The sequence below is a fragment of the Rhipicephalus microplus genome, unplaced genomic scaffold (genome assembly GCF_043290135.1).
Source record: "Rhipicephalus microplus isolate Deutch F79 unplaced genomic scaffold, USDA_Rmic scaffold_14, whole genome shotgun sequence".
Lineage (NCBI taxonomy): Eukaryota > Metazoa > Arthropoda > Arachnida > Ixodida > Ixodidae > Rhipicephalus > Rhipicephalus microplus.
The window spans coordinates 16,082,008-16,100,264 of NW_027464587.1; the positions used below are offsets into that span (position 1 = coordinate 16,082,008).

An 18,257-nucleotide genomic window follows, 5' to 3' on the forward strand; every position below is an offset into this window, starting at 1 on the left:
TTCTAGACGACCACTGACAGGATAGTGGGCAGTATTTGCCACTTCGTTTTTCCCATGACAACCTTCAGGACTTCCCACCCAGCCGTTCTACGCTATGCTTCGAACCATCCTACGTCGATGTCATTGCCCAAAGAACCCGGTCCAGCCACTCCCCATCGCCTCAGGGTCGCCAGCCGCGCTCCTCTTAATGCCGTCACTCCCCGTCATTGGCGTATTCTGGGCAGTTCTCGGGAAACTAACAGATGCAGCTCCTGGAGGTGGCACTGCTATGACAACTTGGTCGAAAAACCTCCTCCAACCACTAATTCCAGACGAAATTTACTTGGTGTTCTCATCGATGGCCTGACCGTTACAGCTCTAAATAGACACTGGTGCCCGCATATTCGTTATGAGTTCACGTCTTCGATCCTGCGTGAAAAAGTTTTTACCCCTGCCATGTCTTCAACTGTGCGAGTAGCCGACGGCAGCCGAACATCAGTTCTTGGTATGTGCACTGCCCGCGTCACTGTTGCTGGCCATTACACTTCAGTCCTCTTTGCTTTTCTAGACACTTGCTTACACGACGCGATTCTCAACATTCACTTCTTGACCGCGCATTCAGCCCTCATCGATTGTTCAACTGGTACTTTACAGCTAGAGTTGCTTTTGTACTCTGATGTCCCTCCTGCAGCTCGCACACAGCTACGGTCCATGGAGTGTCTACGATTACCGCCTCAGGCAGCTGTGTACCTTTCTATGTCGTCATTCCCACCTGTTCCTGATGGGGACTACTTGGCAGCTCCACTCATTGACCTGACCCTCTCCCGGAACATCATACTTCCTCATACTATCGTGAGGATTAGGGACAACAAGATACTTCTCCTTGTCCTTAACTTCTCTGTGTCAACGCAGGTCATTTCTCAAGGTATTGCCTTAGCAGAACTCTCTATTCTGGAGCCATGTACAATTTGATCTCTCATCATCATAATTATCATCATTTCTTTTCTCTTAAGGATTCCTTATGGGGTATTACAGAAGGGGGGGGGGGGTCAAGCAAAGATACACAAACGCAATTCCAGACCAAGAACATAAAGTAGGTTAAAATTCAAGAATCGGAACTACAGGGCAATAGTAAAAACAGAACTCATTATACAACTTATGGCATGATTAAAGAATAAGAGAAAGGCACCTGGCTACACAAAAATTACGACAGTGTGGTTGTAAAATGAGTTTCGAGTGAGGTTTTAAACTTCACAGTATATCGTTCGTTGGCTATTGCATTTGGAAGCCGATTCCAATCCTCAATTGTTAACGGGAGGAAAGACTTGTTAAAAGCGTTGGTTGAACCTTTTAAATTTTGGACACTCAAAGACTTGAAGAGACGGCGCTAAGTTTGAATTGGTGGGAGAAGCAGAGAGCCATGTAAGAAAGAATAATTGAAATACAGTTTGTGAAATAAACAAAGGCATGCTATTTTTCGTCTAAGCTCCAGAGAGGTGAGAGACAGTGATTATTTTATAGTAGTATTACTTGTGAGGAAATTGTATTCGGAGGTTATAAAACGAGCCGAGCGATTTTGAATAACTTCAAGGGAGTCTATTAAATAAGATTGGGTGTGAATTCCAACTTAGAGAGGCGTACTCGAGTGTACTAAGGATGTAGGTTTCGTAGGCGAGTTTACGAACTGAGGCCGGTGAGCAGGACAGGTATCTCCTGATGAAACCTAATGTTTTGGATGCATTGGCAGTAAGCTGTGCGATATGGTCAGTCCATGTTAGGTTGCTGTTGATGAGAACACCCAGGTATCGGTACGATTCTGCTAGAGCGAGATGGTTAAACTGCAGGGAATAAGTAAAATTTAGGTTTAACGCTTACGGGAAACTTGCATAGATTTACACTTAGAAATATCAAGTTGCATCATCCATAAAGAACACCAATTTTCAATTACATTTAAATCATTTTGGAGGGCAAGTTGATCAGAGCCATCACATATATGGCGGTAAACGACACAATTGCCGACAAAAAGACATATCGAAGATGTAACACTTGATGGAAGGTCATTAATAAAAATTAGAAATAGGAGAGGGCCAAGGACGGAACCTTGAGGTACGCCAGATATTACATTTGTAGTCAAGGATTGGTGACCTTCGATGACTGTCTATTGGGATCGATCAGTGGGAAAGGCTTGTATCCATCACAGTATGAGCGGGTATAGATTAAGGGAGGAAAGTTTAAGCATAAGTTTTTGATGAGTAATGCGATCGAACGCCTTAGAAAAATCGAGGAAGATTATATCTGTTTGAAATGAAGAGTCAAGGTTTAAGTGGAGGTCCGTTGTAAACTCAAAAAGTTGTGTTTCACAGGAAAAACATGAGCGAAAGCCATGTCGATTTTAAAAAAAGAAGCAGTTCTTTTCAAGGTGGGTTACCACACTAGAGTATATTATGTGCTCAAGCAGCTTACAAGATACAGAAGTTAAAGAAATCGGATGATAATTTGAAGGAACGAACTGATTACCCACTTTAGATATTAGAGATATGCTGCTTAGCTTCCAGTCATGCGGAAGCATACTGTCTTTTATCGTTTGCATGAATAATATTTCTAATATTTTGCTAGAACACGTTAGCGTACCTTTAAGTATTTTAGCTGTGATTTTATCTGGTTCCGGGGCACAAGATATTTTTTGTTTTTCTATTAGTTTAGCGATGCCTGAAGCAGAAATGCTAATCGGAAGCAATTGGGAGAAATGTTGGAAGGGTAAATTGGGGCTATCAAAGTTATTTTCACGGGTGAAAACGGACAGAAAAAATGTATTCATGATGTCAGACCGTTGGTCTAACGGTACTTCCAAACCGTCGAAAATTCTAAAAAAAAAATTGTGTGTGTGTGGTTGTGTTTTGGGGTTAGGGGATTCAAGAATTCATGGAGATTATCACGTAAAATGCTTAACATGTCATAGTGATAAAACTTTCCTTTGGAGCGTCGCAGAAGACACGTGTAATCATGAAGAGACTTGAAATATTTTGACCGCTTTGCTGCAGTGGTGCGGTATTTTGCCTCTCGAAAGAGACTTTTCTTCCTTTGAGAAAGTTTTTTAAGGCATTAGAATACCATGGTTGATTGGAATTGCCGTGAATACGAATGAGGAGAACATACTTTTCAATTAGCTCTTGAATTTTATGTTTGTGAAGTAGCCAATTTTGTACAACTGTTTTCTGGACGGCAGAAACCTTAAAAAAGCTGTAGAAGTTTTCAAGATCGGTGCAAGACCGGTTGATGCAAGTGAAGTTTGCTTTTTTATAATCTCGAATATACTTTATCTAGGGTAATCGACGAAGAATCGGAATGCGCATGTCGAACAGAACAGTTTTGTGGTCGCTTAGTTTATTTATGCATGATAACGATTTAATGAGATCAGGCTTCGCAGATAGAACCAAATCAAGAATATTACCGTCACGTGTCAATATATTGACTGCTTGGGTGAAATTGAACATTAGTATGAAATCCAGAAAAATTTTGGAATGACAGGATGGTGCGGACAGGTTATTCCAGTCGATGTCGGTAAAATTTAAGTCACCACATATGAAGTAATCGGCACGAGGAAAGCGACAATAAATATCAAGCATGACGGAATGAAGGTCATAAATAAACGAGGTATCGGAGTCAGGGGCTCGGTAACACGCTATAAGTGTGTTTACACAAAAAGGAAAGGATATATTTACGAAGAAAGTTTTATGATTAGTGTCGATTTTAACATAGAAGGAAGACAAAGCACTTTTGACAAAGATTAGAACACCACCACCCCTACGCCTAGTCCGGTCAAGTCTGTACACGTGGTATGATGTGTTATTCTGTAGTAGTTCTTCGTCATTAATCGAAGAAGTTAGCCATGTTTCAGTTAGTATCACAATGTCAGTGGCATTATCCTCCAAGATGGCCTCAAAAGCTGCCCTCTTGGGAAGATAGCTTCTGACGTTCGCAAGTAAAACTGATGGGGGAATCGTAAATAGGGCTATGGTCTTTGGGTACAGGTAAGGGCGCTCTGGCGGGAATCTTGGAAGCCAGCCGTGGCTGCTACGATTTCTGTTTGATCACAGAATTGGATATCGATTCCTAGATATATTTTTTATCTCCTATGATTAGTTTATCAAAACATATTTTGAAATCAGCTTTTGTTTGTTGGCCAAACTCACAAAGTTTACTGCGAGCAAGGCGTACACGTGCATGTTAGTCTTCCCGGATCGCAAAATCTGGGACTTTCAGTTTAGGAGTAGCAGAGAGAATTTTGAATTTGTCTTTAAAACAGCCTAGCTTGAGGATAATTCGGCGGTTCTTACCTTACTGATAGCGGCCTATTCTATGGGCTCTTTCAATCTGTAGGAGCGATAGATACTTTGAGCTTCTCGGAACAGAAAGACACTACGCTTGTTTCTGACTGGGGCCAGGTTTCGTTCCTAATGTCTGGGATTCCAAAAAAAAGCAAATTATATCGTCTAAGGCGGTTTTCAGAATCGTCACATTTGTCGGCTATAGCTCACTCCTGACATCAAGACTGTAGCCGAACCTATCGCAGCCGCACAGAATAGAGCTTTCCTAGACAAAATGATATCAAACGACCTGTCGCCATCCCAAGTTGAAGCGCTCGGTGGTCTTCTATTTTCTTATCTCGACATATTTGATATCAACAACCGTTCCTTGGGCCGCACGAGCGTCGTAGCCAACTTTATCGACACTGGCGACACCAGTCCCCTTCATAAGCGTCCTTACCGTGTGTCTCATTCACAGCGCCAAATAATCCAGAAGGAGGTAGAGAAAATGCTCGACAAAGACGTCACAGAGCCTTCAATCAGTCCTTGGGCATCACCTGTTGTCCTTGTAAAAAGAAGGACAACACCTGGCGGTTCTGTGTCGGCTATCGCAATCTCAATCGAATAGCCAAGAAGGATGTCTATCCTCTACCTCGAACTGATGATGCACTTGATTGCCTTCATGGTGCCAAATATTTCTCTTCCCTGGACCTATGATCTGGATATTTGCAAATTTTAGTCCATGACCGCAACCGCCAGAAGACGCCATTCATTACACTCAACGGGCTTTATCAATTTAAAGTCATGCCTTTTGGGTTGTGCAATGTGCCAGCAACTTTTGAACGCATAATGGACTCCCTCCTTCGCGTTTTTAAATGGTCGACGTGCCTGTGCTATCTAGATGATGTCATCGTTTTCTCGCCAACCTTTGAAAGCCATCTTCCACATCTGTCGGCAATTCTTGACGTTTTTCGCTATGCTGGCCTCCAGCTTAACGTGTCTAAGTGCGCCTTTGGATGCCGTCAGATAAAGCTACTTAGCCACCTTGTTGACGCTACTAGTGTACGACCCGACAATAATAAAGTTCACACGGTGCGTGAGTTCCCGGCCCCACGTTCCACGCAAGAAGTCCGCAGCTTTTTGGGGCTGTTCATATTTCCGCCGTTTTGTCAGCAACTTCGTGGAAATTGCTCAGCCCCTCACAGATCTTCTCAAAAAGAACGTGGCTTTTTCCTGGCGTGAAGACCAAGAAGATTCTTTTGTGTCGTTGATTTCTGCACTCGCATCACCACCTGTGTTGGCTCATTTTGACACAGCTGCTCGAATGGAGCTTCGCACCGACAAAAGTAGCCATGGCATAAGGGCAATACTCGCACAAATGCAGAACGGCACAAACCGTGTCATAGCGTACACTAGCCGCCTACTTTCTCAGTCGGAAAGAAACTATTCAATTACTCAGCGAGAGTGCCTCGCTCTCATCAGGGCTATCACCAAATTCCGTCCATACTTATATGGACACACGTTCGGTGTTATCACAGACCACCATGCACTCTGCTGGCTGTCAACCCTTAAGGATTCTACAGGAAAACTCGGGCGATGGGCATTGCGATTACAGGTGTACACATTCTCCGTAGTGTACAAGTCTGGCAAGCTTCAGAGTGATGCCGACTGCTTATCTCGACACCCTGTTGATCCACCCAATTCCTCTGAGTTGGAAGCTGATGCCAACATCTTAGCCATAACATATTTTCTCTGACGAACAACGCCGAGATCCATCGCTGCTATCAATGATTGACCGTCTTCAATCTGGCCATAAAGAACCTTCACTGAGCCTGTTTTTGCTTCAAGACAACGTTTTGTACCGCTGCAACTTACAGCCCGAGGGCGTGGAACTTTTGCACATCATAGCCACGTAATCTGCGCAAGGGTACCTTGCAAGAACTTCACAATGGCCCAACTTCCGGACATTTAGGAGTCTCCAGAACCTATGACCGCGTCCGTTGAGGGGTATTCTGGAAGGGCCTTTATCGTTCTGTTCCACGCTACGTTGCAGCGTGTGACCTGTGCCAGCGTTGGAAGAAGTCTACGTCTCTCCCTACCGGTCACCTTCAACCTATTGAAGTCCCAGCTAAGCCGTTTCATTGGGTGGGTTTGGATTTGTTAGGTCCCTTCCCAACATCGGCAAAGGGAAACGAATGGATAGCAGTAGCTACAAATTATGCCACTCGGTATGCAAAAGTCAAGCGCTAACGACCAGCTGCGCGACGGTCGTCGCAGATTTCCTACTCTATGACATCATCCTTCAGCATGCCACTCCTCACCTACTCACGGACCGTGGCCCCTGCTTCCTGCCTCGTGTGGTTGACGACCTCCTTAGATCCTGTGCTATGTGGCACTGCTTTATGACTTCTTACCATCCTCAGACTAACGGACTTACTGGACACCTCAACCGCACACTGAAAGACATGCTTGCTATGTATGTTTCTGACGACCACACCAATTGGGACACTGCCCTTCCGTTTGTAACCTTCGCCTACAACTCGTCTGGTCATGAAACTGCCGGCTACTCACTATTTTATCTTCTCTATGGCCATAATCCTTTACTACCTTTTGATACTCTGCTTGCGCGTGACCTTCCATCCACCACTTCATATGCACAAGATGCCATCTCCCGTTCTCTCATTAACTTACTAAATACTCCCCGTTACAATACGTTTCAGCGTTTCACTTCGTTGCACCTTTCGGCACGCAGGTGATGAACAGTGACCCGCAGAATATATGCGTGCTGCAGGCCAGGCACTGTTCGTACCCAGGCGAACCAGTAACCACTGCTTGCATCTTTCCAGGCTGGTTTCTTGAAGGGGAGATGGAGGCTTGCCGCTTGCCACCCGCGTGTCAGGGTGGGCTGTTGATTGGAGCAGCCGCAGTTATTGTCGGGAGTAACCGACTGGGCTAATGCCTTGGTGACTGGGGTGGCACCATGGTGTGCTGCCGTAGCAGCACTGGTGGTCTCCTCATTGCCAGCTGTCTCAACTTGCGAGGGGATTCAGTGGAAGGACAGGCGTACACCGCTAGCTCCAATGGCAGTTGGTTTGACATCCATCAATGCCACTATGATGCCTGCCTGGTCTGGTTGCAGCAGAGCTTGTACGGCTGGCTAGAACTTGCAGAGGATTGCTACAGGCAGCTAGCGTGACGTAGTAGTGAGGTAGTTAGCTGGCAAGGGCAGGCCAGCCGATTCAGCTGCTGTGGAGCTGGTGGGAAGAAAAGGCGGTACCGGATGGTTGTCCCAGTCGATAGTAATACACGGGAAGCTGCGGCCGAATGAGGGCTGCTCCAAACAGAACTGTCTGTGGACACCAGATGCCCCGCAGCCTGTCATGGAGTTTCACCCCAGCTGACTGGTGGAGCTCGTATACCGGTGTCAGCCTTGTGCTGAAGTTTTCCAGCCCTAAATGTACATTCAGAGGCTGCTGGTAAGGTGGAGGCGGTAGAGGCGGTGGAGGCGGCTGGACAAGAGAGGGAGTCTCAGGCACCAGTTTCTCATAGAGAGCGCGAATCTGTGCAATCTGTGAAGCTGGCGGGAACGCCTCTGTCTTCGAAGGAGGGCAGCATCTCCGAAGGGTGAAGGGGGGGGCGGGGGCTTCTGAAGACAATCCACATAATGTCCTGTGGATAAGGAATGACAGCATAAGGAGTGTCGCCTGTCGCAGCATAAGAAGTGACAGAGGCCATGTCTGTGTCTCTGCCAGTGTTGCAGCCACGAGCTACTGGTGCGGGAGTACCATGAAGCGTTGAATTGCAATGCGTTGTTGCCTTTCCAGTTGCCTTTCCAGTTGCCTTTCCAGCTGCCATTGCAGCACCCTTGTAGAGCCGGAGGAACAGCTGCGAGGTGCACACTTAGCCCCTGCTCAGGAACTTGCTGCTCCTTGCAGTGTGAGGCCAGCTGCAGCAGGGGTGGTGTGTAAATTTGCGTTGCCATTGCAGCACCCTCATAGAGCCATAGGGACAGCTGTGAAGTGCATACTTAGCCCCTGCTCAGGACTAGTACTATCTTAGCGCGTAAAAACTGAGACACAAGACAAGGGAAGGGGCAAAAGGGGAGCGCTAACTTCCAACAAAATTTCATTTCGTAGAGCGTACATTTTTTTTTTGTACGCTCCACGAAAGTTTTGGCACAGCACTACAGCACATGTGGCTGCAAACCACTTTTTCAAGACGCCGTGATTGTTGGTAGAAACAGAAACAAAACGATAAGGAAGATTAGGGAGGCAGAGAAGATTAATAGATTAGGGTTGAACTGTGTTAGCACTTCTTCCATCGGGCTTTGTCAAAAAGAATTGTCCTTCCTAAGATTGTAAATTTTCACGCATGGCATTTGTGAGTTTTAGAGTTGTTTTGTGTGTTTTTTTCCTTTTCTTGAGTATATATATGTGCGCTCTACGAAATAAAATTTTGTTGGAAGTTAGCGTTCCCCTTTTGACCCTTTCCTTGTCCTGTGTCCCAGTTTTTATACGCAACGATATTACTAGTTATGAATTACCAACACGCCCAACTACATACTCTTGCCTGCTCAGGAACTTGCTCACCACAGTGTCGACCCTGGTGACCTTGTAGGTGGCGAGCTTGATGGCCGGTATTCATGCTAGCCGGTGGTCGATCATTAGCCCCAGGCGTAGCGTTTCCTAAAATTAACTAGAGGGGGCTCCGGAACTGTGATCATTCAGCAACCATGGGAATGATGGGTAGTACACGGATTTGCCTAGTCTTCGTTCTTGCGGGTGGCGAATCTTACTTGTGGCTTTGTTTCTTGCTGTGTTTTGGTTTTGTTTCAAAAGAAAGAACAAATCCTTTTGAACTGCATGACCAGATTTGAAATGGTAAGCCGCACAGGTTACGTTGGGGAAGCGCAACCACTGAACATATGCTGATTTTTGTTTCATCAGAAAACAGCGCCAAGTCACACGAACACACACGGAGCCAGAATTACGAAGATTAGCTGCAAGGGCGGCACTGCTTAGCTGCAATGGGCGGCACTGAGAGCAGCGGAGTGGATGAGGGTTGCGAGGCACGGACACGGCTGGCAGAAGCAATGGTAGTCATCCGCTTGAGCGGATGACGAAAGTCGCGTGCCCACGATGCAGGCATGAATTTTGGCGATGACTTGACGCTGAATGGCGCGTTGCATGAAATCCATGGGGCAGGCATGCGGACAGAAGTCGAAGCTGGAATTTGGCGTAATTTTCCCGCGATGTGTACCGTAGGTGGTGGACTGCACAGCAAATGGTGGGGTGGCATTAGAGATGCGACGTTAATGATGCTGGTGCTCCGCACGATGTCATAAGTGCAATGCGAACCGCTGATGTGTGGAGCACCAATACCAGTCTGCCTTTCGCATTTACAACGTGTCAAAATGTGTCTTCTTGTGCCTTAATTCTTGCCGCGAATGCTCGCGCTCTAGTGTACCTCAGAAGGGCGGGTAGAAAGCTGCCCATGTTGAGGAATGGGAGATGTGACAGCAGCGATGACCCCGTGCCGAGGTCACAGCTTTTATTTGGGATGCAGGCGTAGGCGGAGTCGCCACTGCAGCGTCCAGCCTGGCCAGGAACGCCAGGCCAGGAGCTCAGCCGTTTTGTTTCCTCGCGGCTGTCTTCTTCTTTAGTGCGGCAGCTGGCCAAGACTGGCGCGACACTACATGAGCTCTCCGCCTAGCGCTTCACGCGATTTCAAACATTTACAAAAAAAAATCAAGAGGGATGGACACTATGTACATGAGCGGCAGTCTATGGCTTGTCTGTGGGAAAATCCGAGTCTTTACCGTGAAAAACGTTGGGTATATCAGAGTTCTTGTGGGCGACAGTGGGAGCCACGGAGAGGGCGAGGTGCGTGCTGAACAGATGATGTAGGCAGCGGTGATGCAACCTATCGAGGACCTCTTGACCATGGGCCTCGGCGGCACAATCGGTCGCCAGTCAGGTGACTCCTCAATGCTGATGGTTAGAACTGCAGTGAAGACTCGTGAGAGCAGGTGTCGCAAGTGTTGCATGGTTGTTGTAGGCACGAGCGTCGTTGAGACATTGACGCTATCTGCAGGGGTGCGAGCATGGGCACGCAGGCTGAAGGTCACTTGAGCGCTGTAGAGGAGGTGGCAAGGAGGCGCGTTTAACAGAGTTTCACTGGCGGCACGAGCTCCTGGTGTACCTGGATGGCACTGATGCTGGCACATTTCTGTCGTGCTGACCTGCGCAGCACTGGTGATAACGACTGCGTCCTTGAATGTCGTGTGGGGAGTGCTGATCGGTTTCAAGCCCTTCGACACTGTCCCCAGAAATGTTCGGCAGCAAGTCGGCATCCACTGGAGACTTGGCCTGTGCCAGAATATGAGACGGCGCGTATGTGGCTACGGGACCACCTTGTTCAGCCAGCACAGGAAAACTTGGATGCGGGACGGCATGCTGACCATATGCTTGCGTGGGCGGTGGATCACGATCGATTCACTCGACTACAGGCAGAACTGGAGCGTCATCTGCAGTCGTTGCCATGCTTCTGGCGTGGAAGATGGCAGCTAGTTCGGTTACAGTGCCACATGTGGTGTCAGCGAACAGGTGACAGGTAGCGCCGGTTGCTGCTATACTTCGGCAGCTCACTTCCTTCTGTACGTTTCATCCTTTCATTTAACCTTTGACAACAGCACGTCTAGGTCGGACGCCATCACGTTGTCTTCATATGGTGACCCTGGACCAACGGACAAGCGACCAGCGCTGCACCGCTACCTTTGAGCTTGGCAGCCATGTTCCAGACAGCTCAAGCGCTGCAGCCGCACTTTGACCCACATCTGCTATCATTAAAGATCTGAAGGACCTGGTGATCTCAAGAACGCGCCCTCTGAAGAGTCATCGGCTGCCATGCTTCCGCGACTTTGCCTGCCAGTGCCGCTGTTCCTGTCGTGAATGGCCTCACGGACCAGCCGCTGACGCTCACCATTCTTCTCGACACCCTTCGGATAGAGCTGTGTCATCTCGCTGGCACTTCAAGCTCCAACCCGCAGTCATACGATGACCACTGCTCTGCGATGCTGACCTCCTACGGCCTCATCTACTGCCCCCTTCCCTTCACCTGCGACTTCCCGGTTTCTCGTGAGTCTCAGCAAGCGGTATCAACCGGCCATCGTCGCTGCCTTGACCAAGCCTTCAATTGTCCAGCTACGTGCACTTCAACCTCTCACCGGCCATTAGCGATACGATTCCCGCGCCCAATTGCCGACCCGACGAGGTTCTTCAAGACTTTCCTGCTGCCGACGACCAGTCCGCCACGAGGTGCGCTTTTTCCAAGTCCTCGGCCGATGGTCCTTTTGGCACGCTTGCTACCCACCCGTCTTCTCTAACCTCCACCGACCACGACTTCTCGGACATGTCGGACTCCATGACGGCTACATTGCCGGACACCCTGGAGTCTGCTAGGATCCCGGACATCATCACGCCTGCTACTCGTCCTCTGATCGCACAGGCTTCCTCGTCGACGATGTCCAAAGATGACTCCCTTTCCACATCAGTGCTCTGTGCCTCCTGCCAGCAGCTCTAGCATCTCCGTTGATGTACCCTGCAGCAGAAGCTCGTGCCGCTCAACAGACACGACCGAACGTGCGGGATGCTGCCACCATGACCGACGCCCCAACGTACGATGTGCCTGCGCCGCCTATGGCAGAGCACACCACTGACTTCGCGCCTGCTGTAGAGGCAGTCATTGGCCACGTTGACCTATGCATGAGCCCTCATGCGCCAACTACCGAAGGGGCTTCTACGACTCCAGGGCTGCCGACGGACCCTTCTCCAGAATGCGCATTTGCTCTGTTTCATGACATGCCTCCTTTCGTGTTCTAGACGAGGGAAGCGAACCAGCAGGCGTGTAACTCGAATGCAGGCATTCCTTTTGACACGTTCGCAAACCTCATCCACCTCGGCCCAACGCACTGACCAATCACGTGCCGTCCTTCGCATGGTCCTTTGAGCACGGTGTTTGCGCATCAGTCAACTCATGTATTAATGTCGTTACGCCAACTACAATAGAACAGAGAAGGTGTCATTGCACTACCGACTTCCACACGAGCACCACTGACCAACTACCAACGTAAGCGGTCATGTCGACCCATCTTCAGACACCGCTCAAGTCACGACACCTACGTACCGACATCGACCTCAGCGCTGTGCATTGCCAGTGCAAGCCCTATCACAGCAGTTGCTTGTCAATTGGTGGTCTTCAAGACTTTACTGTGCCAGTTCTCATTGTTTCGCACGCAGAATCCGCATCGACGTTTTTGCACCCACCCTCACCTCCACCTGAAGACACCTCTACCAGCAATGCTCACTCTCCCGGATAGCCCCATCTGGTCATCCTGTCACTCGTTTGTCAACAACTGCAGTGACCCGGCGCTTACTTCTTCGTCCGCTGCGCAACTCTCAGAATCGCCCATACCTGCTGCTTCCTCATGGCCCATCCGCGTTGACAGCCTGAACTTCCCAAACGAACACCTTATGAATTGTCTTTTATGTAGATAGTATCGGTTTTTCTTTTTCTTTTTCCCGTACCTTCAATTCACGCAAAGCGCTATGGGGGGAACCCTGTAGTGCTATCATAATCATTATCATTTTCTTGACCACCGCGCTGTGCCTCTCCCGCAGCTGAGGTGAGCTGGAGCTGCATGAGAGCAGAACGGCCTAGCTTCTGAACCTGGCTGGATGTTGTAGGCGATGCCGCTTTGCTATGTCCTCGCCCAATTAAAAGCTGCGACCACAGCACAGTCTCATCGCCACCGTCTCGTCTCTCTTTCCTCCACATATGTAAGCGGCGTTAGATATGCCACGGAAAGGGGTGGAAGTGGCTCTAGTGGCGAAGTCAAGACCTCAGAGACAGGAACCAGAGACACTGAGGTGGCGGACCTTTCGGTCGATGGAACACGTGAAGTGGCAGGGTGATCTCTGTCACCTACATAGCCTGGGGTTGATAGCATGGGAATAGCCTGGACTGGCCGTGGTGCGAGAGGCTTACATAAAGATGAGCCACGCATCACGGTGTCGCTTTTGGGAAGGCGATGTTTGATGCCATATTACTGGAGCATGACATCACGCAGATGATCGTAAGGACGAGAGCTTCACGCGAAGTTTGTGAGGTGGTGCTTGAGGTCCCATGGAAGATGATAATCTAGTACCTCAAACGTGAATTCTTGGAGCCGGATGTCATTGAGCTCCAAGGCTGCTTCGAACTTTTGGAACCATGGCTCGATGAACGAGGTTCAGAACAGAGGTAGAGGCGGGTCGAAGTGTGGCTGCAAGGCTTGAGCTGGCTGGAACATCGCCACGAATCTCAGTGGCAGCGATGCAACACCAGTCGCTTGCCTGTTGGTCTATGGTCACCATATGTCGAGGAATGAAAGACGAGACAGCGGCAATGAGCTTGTGCCAAGGTCACAGTTTTATTCGGGACGCAGGGGTAGGTCGAGTCGCCACTGCAGCGTCCAGCCAGGTTCCGAAGCTAGGCCGTTCTGAAATTTCTTGTGGCTCGCGCATCATGAGCCACGCGGCTCACTACTTCATCAGCGTGGCAGCTGGCCCAGACTGGCCTGGCGCTACAGTGGAATGCAGGCTGTCACTAGCAGTGGATCACTGGGTGTGCATCGAACTCTAATTCGATGGGTCTGTCCAGCCAGGAAGGCTGGCTGGACAGACCGATAAAGGTAAGAGGGCAGCCCACGGTGCCCAGTGCATTCAGAGCACACTCTATGGCCATATCAGACAGGCTGTCAAAAGTTCTCTGGACATCTAGCTGGATGTGGAGGGCCACTTTACCATAGCTTGGGCAAAGCCAGTCTGCTGTTCTGGTGGAGACTCCTTTGCCCCTGCATTAAGGTTGCCATGGGTATGGCTTCCATGAGCTTGCAGGCAGCATAGATGAGAGAGACAGACCTGTAGGACATCAGGGCTGCACACGGGCGACCAGGTTACTGTACCACCACAGTGGTCAGCCAGGCCTCGAGTAGAGTGCTGCACCTTCAACAAGTGTCGTCTTGCAGCTACATTTAGGTTGCGCAGCATCTGGCATGTGATTCCATCAACACCGGGAGCACTTTGGTGCTTGGATTTGGCCAGAACAGCATTCAGTTAATGTTCTAAAATTGGCTCCTGACACAGAGCTGCAATCTGGCTGGCAGTCCAGGCAGACTGGTGGCCTTGTACATAGACGTGCGTAGGGTTCTCCTTCAGGGGGCGCGGAATGGTCATTGCAGCACCCGCTCCCTCCCTATTGAGCCAATGTAGGGAGCATAACTGTACTTCCTTATTAAGTCAGTGTATGGGGCTCACTTTGTGGTACCCTTCGGAGACTAAGGGCGTGGCCACTGCTACCAGATTCAGGAAGTCCTGATCCTCCGGCATCTTGAAGCTGCTTCCAGAAAGTCCGCCAATCAACTGTACTTCACAGTTTGGTTCTTGGGATCCCCCTTCCAACTGGGGAAATGACGATCAGTTGGTGGCTGTTCGTACCACAGGAGTCAAGCTGTGTTACCCAATTAAACCGATCTCCTTCACAGTCCAGGCCGATGTCAATGGCGGAGCACGAGTGTCGGCCTATTTTGGGGACGAAGAGCCAGTGTTGAAAACTTGCAGGCCCATCTGATGGGTAATGTTCCCCAGAACTCTTCCTCGAGAGGAGCAGATGCGACTCCCTCACATCTTGTGATGAGCGTTCATGTCTTTTTTTATCAGCTTTATTTATGTAGAATATTTCATTGCATATTAGACCCAATTATATTTTTGAGAACAGTGTTTCACAGTACTTTTTTTCTTCCCTCTCCCTTTGCCCAGAGTACATGGTGGCATCCCAGTACCAGCCATCTTTTTGAGGCCATACATGGGAAGACCAAGCTTTTGTGGATAACCAAGCTTCTTCATGGAAGGGACTTCAAAAAGGGTTTGCATGCTACTTCCCTGGAAGCTACACTGCAGCACCATTATGCAGACAATGACCCTATTTCACTGAAGCTTGATGGAAATCTCACACTTACGCCATCAGGGTGAGTGTGCTATTTCATGAGTACATTTGTGTCATGGCTCTGGGCTAAGAGCGTTTCACGAGGTCCAAGAATCCTGGCAAAAAATAGCAAGCTCACACAAACATTGTGGAAAACCCTTTGCAAGTGTCAAGCTCCTAAAGAAGTATGCCACAAATACACTAAAAAACTGTCAACAAGCTTTGTCAAGATAAACATGCGAGCGAACGATGCATTCTGTGTGTTGGCTTCTTACAGAAGCCTTTCTCCTACCAAAATTTAATTTCTTTAGAGTTATGCTTCTGTTACAAATATGCAGTGCTTTGAAAAAAAGCATCTTGTCAAAGCTGCAAAAGAAAAAGCTTTCATTTCTATTTTTCTATTATTGAACGTTACTTGTTGACAGCAAGCAACTGGGCACCTAAACTAAAGAAGTTCAAGTGTAGCTTTGAAGAGTGATATGCCGAACATTTTTAAAGCATTGGTTAATAATGTTCGGGGAGATGACAAAAAACAGGTGTATTTACTATATTTACACAATGATCGTGGCAACAAGAGCCAGATGGTGCAAACAGGGTAATATTATGTGCCGCTGACCTAGAGGATGAAGAAGAGAAGGATGGGTTGTGTTCCGCCGGGATGGGTACATGCCATGTGTTAAGGAAAAGAACAACAAGAATACCATCCTGACTGTTGTTGCCCAATCACTTCGATTGTGTAAGTACTGTAAATACAACAGACTTTTGTCATATCCCCGTAACATCTTCGGTGGAGGAGCTGGATCTAATGCACACCACGGAACTTCGCAGCCGGTGTCTTCTTGGGCAGTTTGTCATTCCAAGAGTCAGTTCCATCGGTCTAATCCTATGAAGCCAGCCACATTGCTGTGATCCATTTGCAAGACCCCGGCACTTCAGTGGAACTGGTAAAGGGCACGTCAAAAAGTGGCTGGCTGACTATGAGCATGCCAGCAAGACCAATCTATGGAATCCAACTTTTATGGTGGCGAACCTCAGCTACTACTGAGGGGAATGGCCAGTGTGTGGTTTTACAGGCATGAAGCATGTGCACAAACAAAAAATGAAAGACCTTTTCGAAAAGCCTGTAATATGAGCAAGAAACCAGCGAAAAACCACACGAAAACAGCAAAGAAGAACAACCACACAAGCGCTCGACTTACAACTAAAAGTTTATTGAAGTTTTTCTCTAGTTTCTTCTTTCTATTACTATGAACCAACTCACCCAGAAAGCTAGGTTACTGGAGTTATACATGATGTACATTCAAAATGTTTCAGCTTTGTGCCAACAAGTTGACAACCACATGCTTGAATCTGACAGTCGGCCACATTCTTGAAGGCATTGCCAATGACGCCTCCCACTTGCTTGTTTACAAACAAGTGGAAGCCACTCTCTGATGACATCATCACGGAGTGCCGATGTTTGGAGGAAGCGAAGAGCCATTGAGTTATGCAGCAATTTGTCCAGTGGCCTAACACCATCGCCACGTTGTCGTGCTCCAGCCGTTCAGTACCGAAAACTTTCTGTGCCCTGTGTGGGGAGAGATGAGGCAGTATCTGTATCTTCTCCACTGGCTCGCTCTTATTTATTTATTTATTCAATACTGTGGGCCTTTTCAGGCCTATACAGGAGAAGGCGTACAGAGCAAATAACACTTCATAACGCAAAGATGAAAAGGAAAGAAAAATAACGATATAACAGTATAAAGCAATAAATGAACAATGCACATGTGTTTCACTGAAGAAAACTACTTAGCATGATAACATCAACGATAACATTGATATACAGATGCAAGCGGTTAAGCACATGTAGCAATGTGGGAGCACATGCGCGATACACTGTTTCAACTTTTATTTCGGCGAAGATAGCACAGGATTTATTGCAATGCCTCTAAATGAATTTCCAACAGCGATGAAAATTATTCAGGTGATTGTGCACTGACAACGTCGTTCGGCAAGTCATTCCACATCTCTATAGCTGCGGGAAAAAAAGAATACCTCAACGTGTTACAACGTGACAGGAATGGGCGTATGCATTTGTCATTGTTAGTTCTATTGGAGTGACGGTGCGGAGCCTTAAGGTAATCATCCTTATTTAAATTTACCAGGTTGTTTGAAAGAAGAAAAAGAAATTTCAGGCTGGGTAATTGTCGTCGGCTAGCAAGAGTTGCGACACGTGCTTGCAAACGCAGCGCGGAAACACTCTTCCGCCTGGCATACTTTGAAAAAATAAACCTAAGAGCCCGGTTTTGAATCTTTTCCAATGCATCAATCATGTTCTTTTGGTGTGGGTTCCAAACTATAGCTTCATATTCCAGGATGGGTCTAATGAGCGTCTTGTACGCTGTTAGTCTAACTTGAGGGGAAGTTCTGGTTAGTTTACGCCTTAAAAAACCTAGTTGTTTAAATGCACGTGCAGAAATTTGATTAATGTGGACATCCCACTTTAATGTGTTATTGTGACCCCCAGGTACTTTACGGTATTTACGTGCTTGATGTCTGCCTCAGAGAAGTTGTACTGAAAGTGAAGTGGTGTCTTTCTATGGGAAATTGTAATGCACATGGTTTTGTCTGTATTAATTTGCATACTATGTTTTTCACACCATAGCCCAATATTTTCTAAAGATTTGTCAAGTTTCAGCTGGTCTTCTCTAGTGCTAGTGGGAGAGTATGTGACGCAGTCATCTGCAAAAAGCCTCATTGTAATACCTGGTTCCATAGCAGTGTAGATGTCATTGATATATATGAGAAAGAGTGTTGGTCCTAGTACGGACCCTTGGAGAACACCAGAGAACACGTCGACACGGTCGGACTCGCCATTATTAAAAGAAACATACTGGGTGCAGTTGGAAAGATAAGCGGCAATCCAATGGACTATTTTTGAGTTAATCCCAAATGATTCAAGTTTTTGTA

At 47.8% G+C, this 18,257-nt stretch overlaps 2 protein-coding genes across 9 annotated transcripts in view; one reads left to right on the forward strand and one right to left on the reverse strand.

The window, feature by feature from the left end:
• The window catches only part of LOC119181451 (uncharacterized), a 607,968-nt gene that overhangs the window by 317,781 nt on the left and 271,930 nt on the right, over nt 1–18,257 (forward strand). For all 4 annotated transcript variants that reach the window (XR_012888604.1, XR_012888603.1, XR_012888605.1 and 1 more), the window contains exon 25: nt 15,143–15,351. Coding sequence is in view for 1 of the 4 variants with exons in the window: in XM_037432704.2 (XP_037288601.2) it covers nt 15,143–15,351 (209 nt within the window). In the remaining 3 variants the exon portion in view is untranslated. The remainder of the gene's footprint in view (nt 1–15,142; nt 15,352–18,257) is intronic.
• Nucleotides 16,499–18,257, reverse strand: part of LOC119181455 (uncharacterized) — an 88,966-nt gene continuing 87,207 nt past the window's right edge. For all 5 annotated transcript variants that reach the window (XR_005111216.2, XR_012888609.1, XR_012888611.1 and 2 more), the window contains one exon: nt 16,499–16,875. The gene's annotated coding sequence lies outside the window, so the exon portion shown is untranslated. The remainder of the gene's footprint in view (nt 16,876–18,257) is intronic.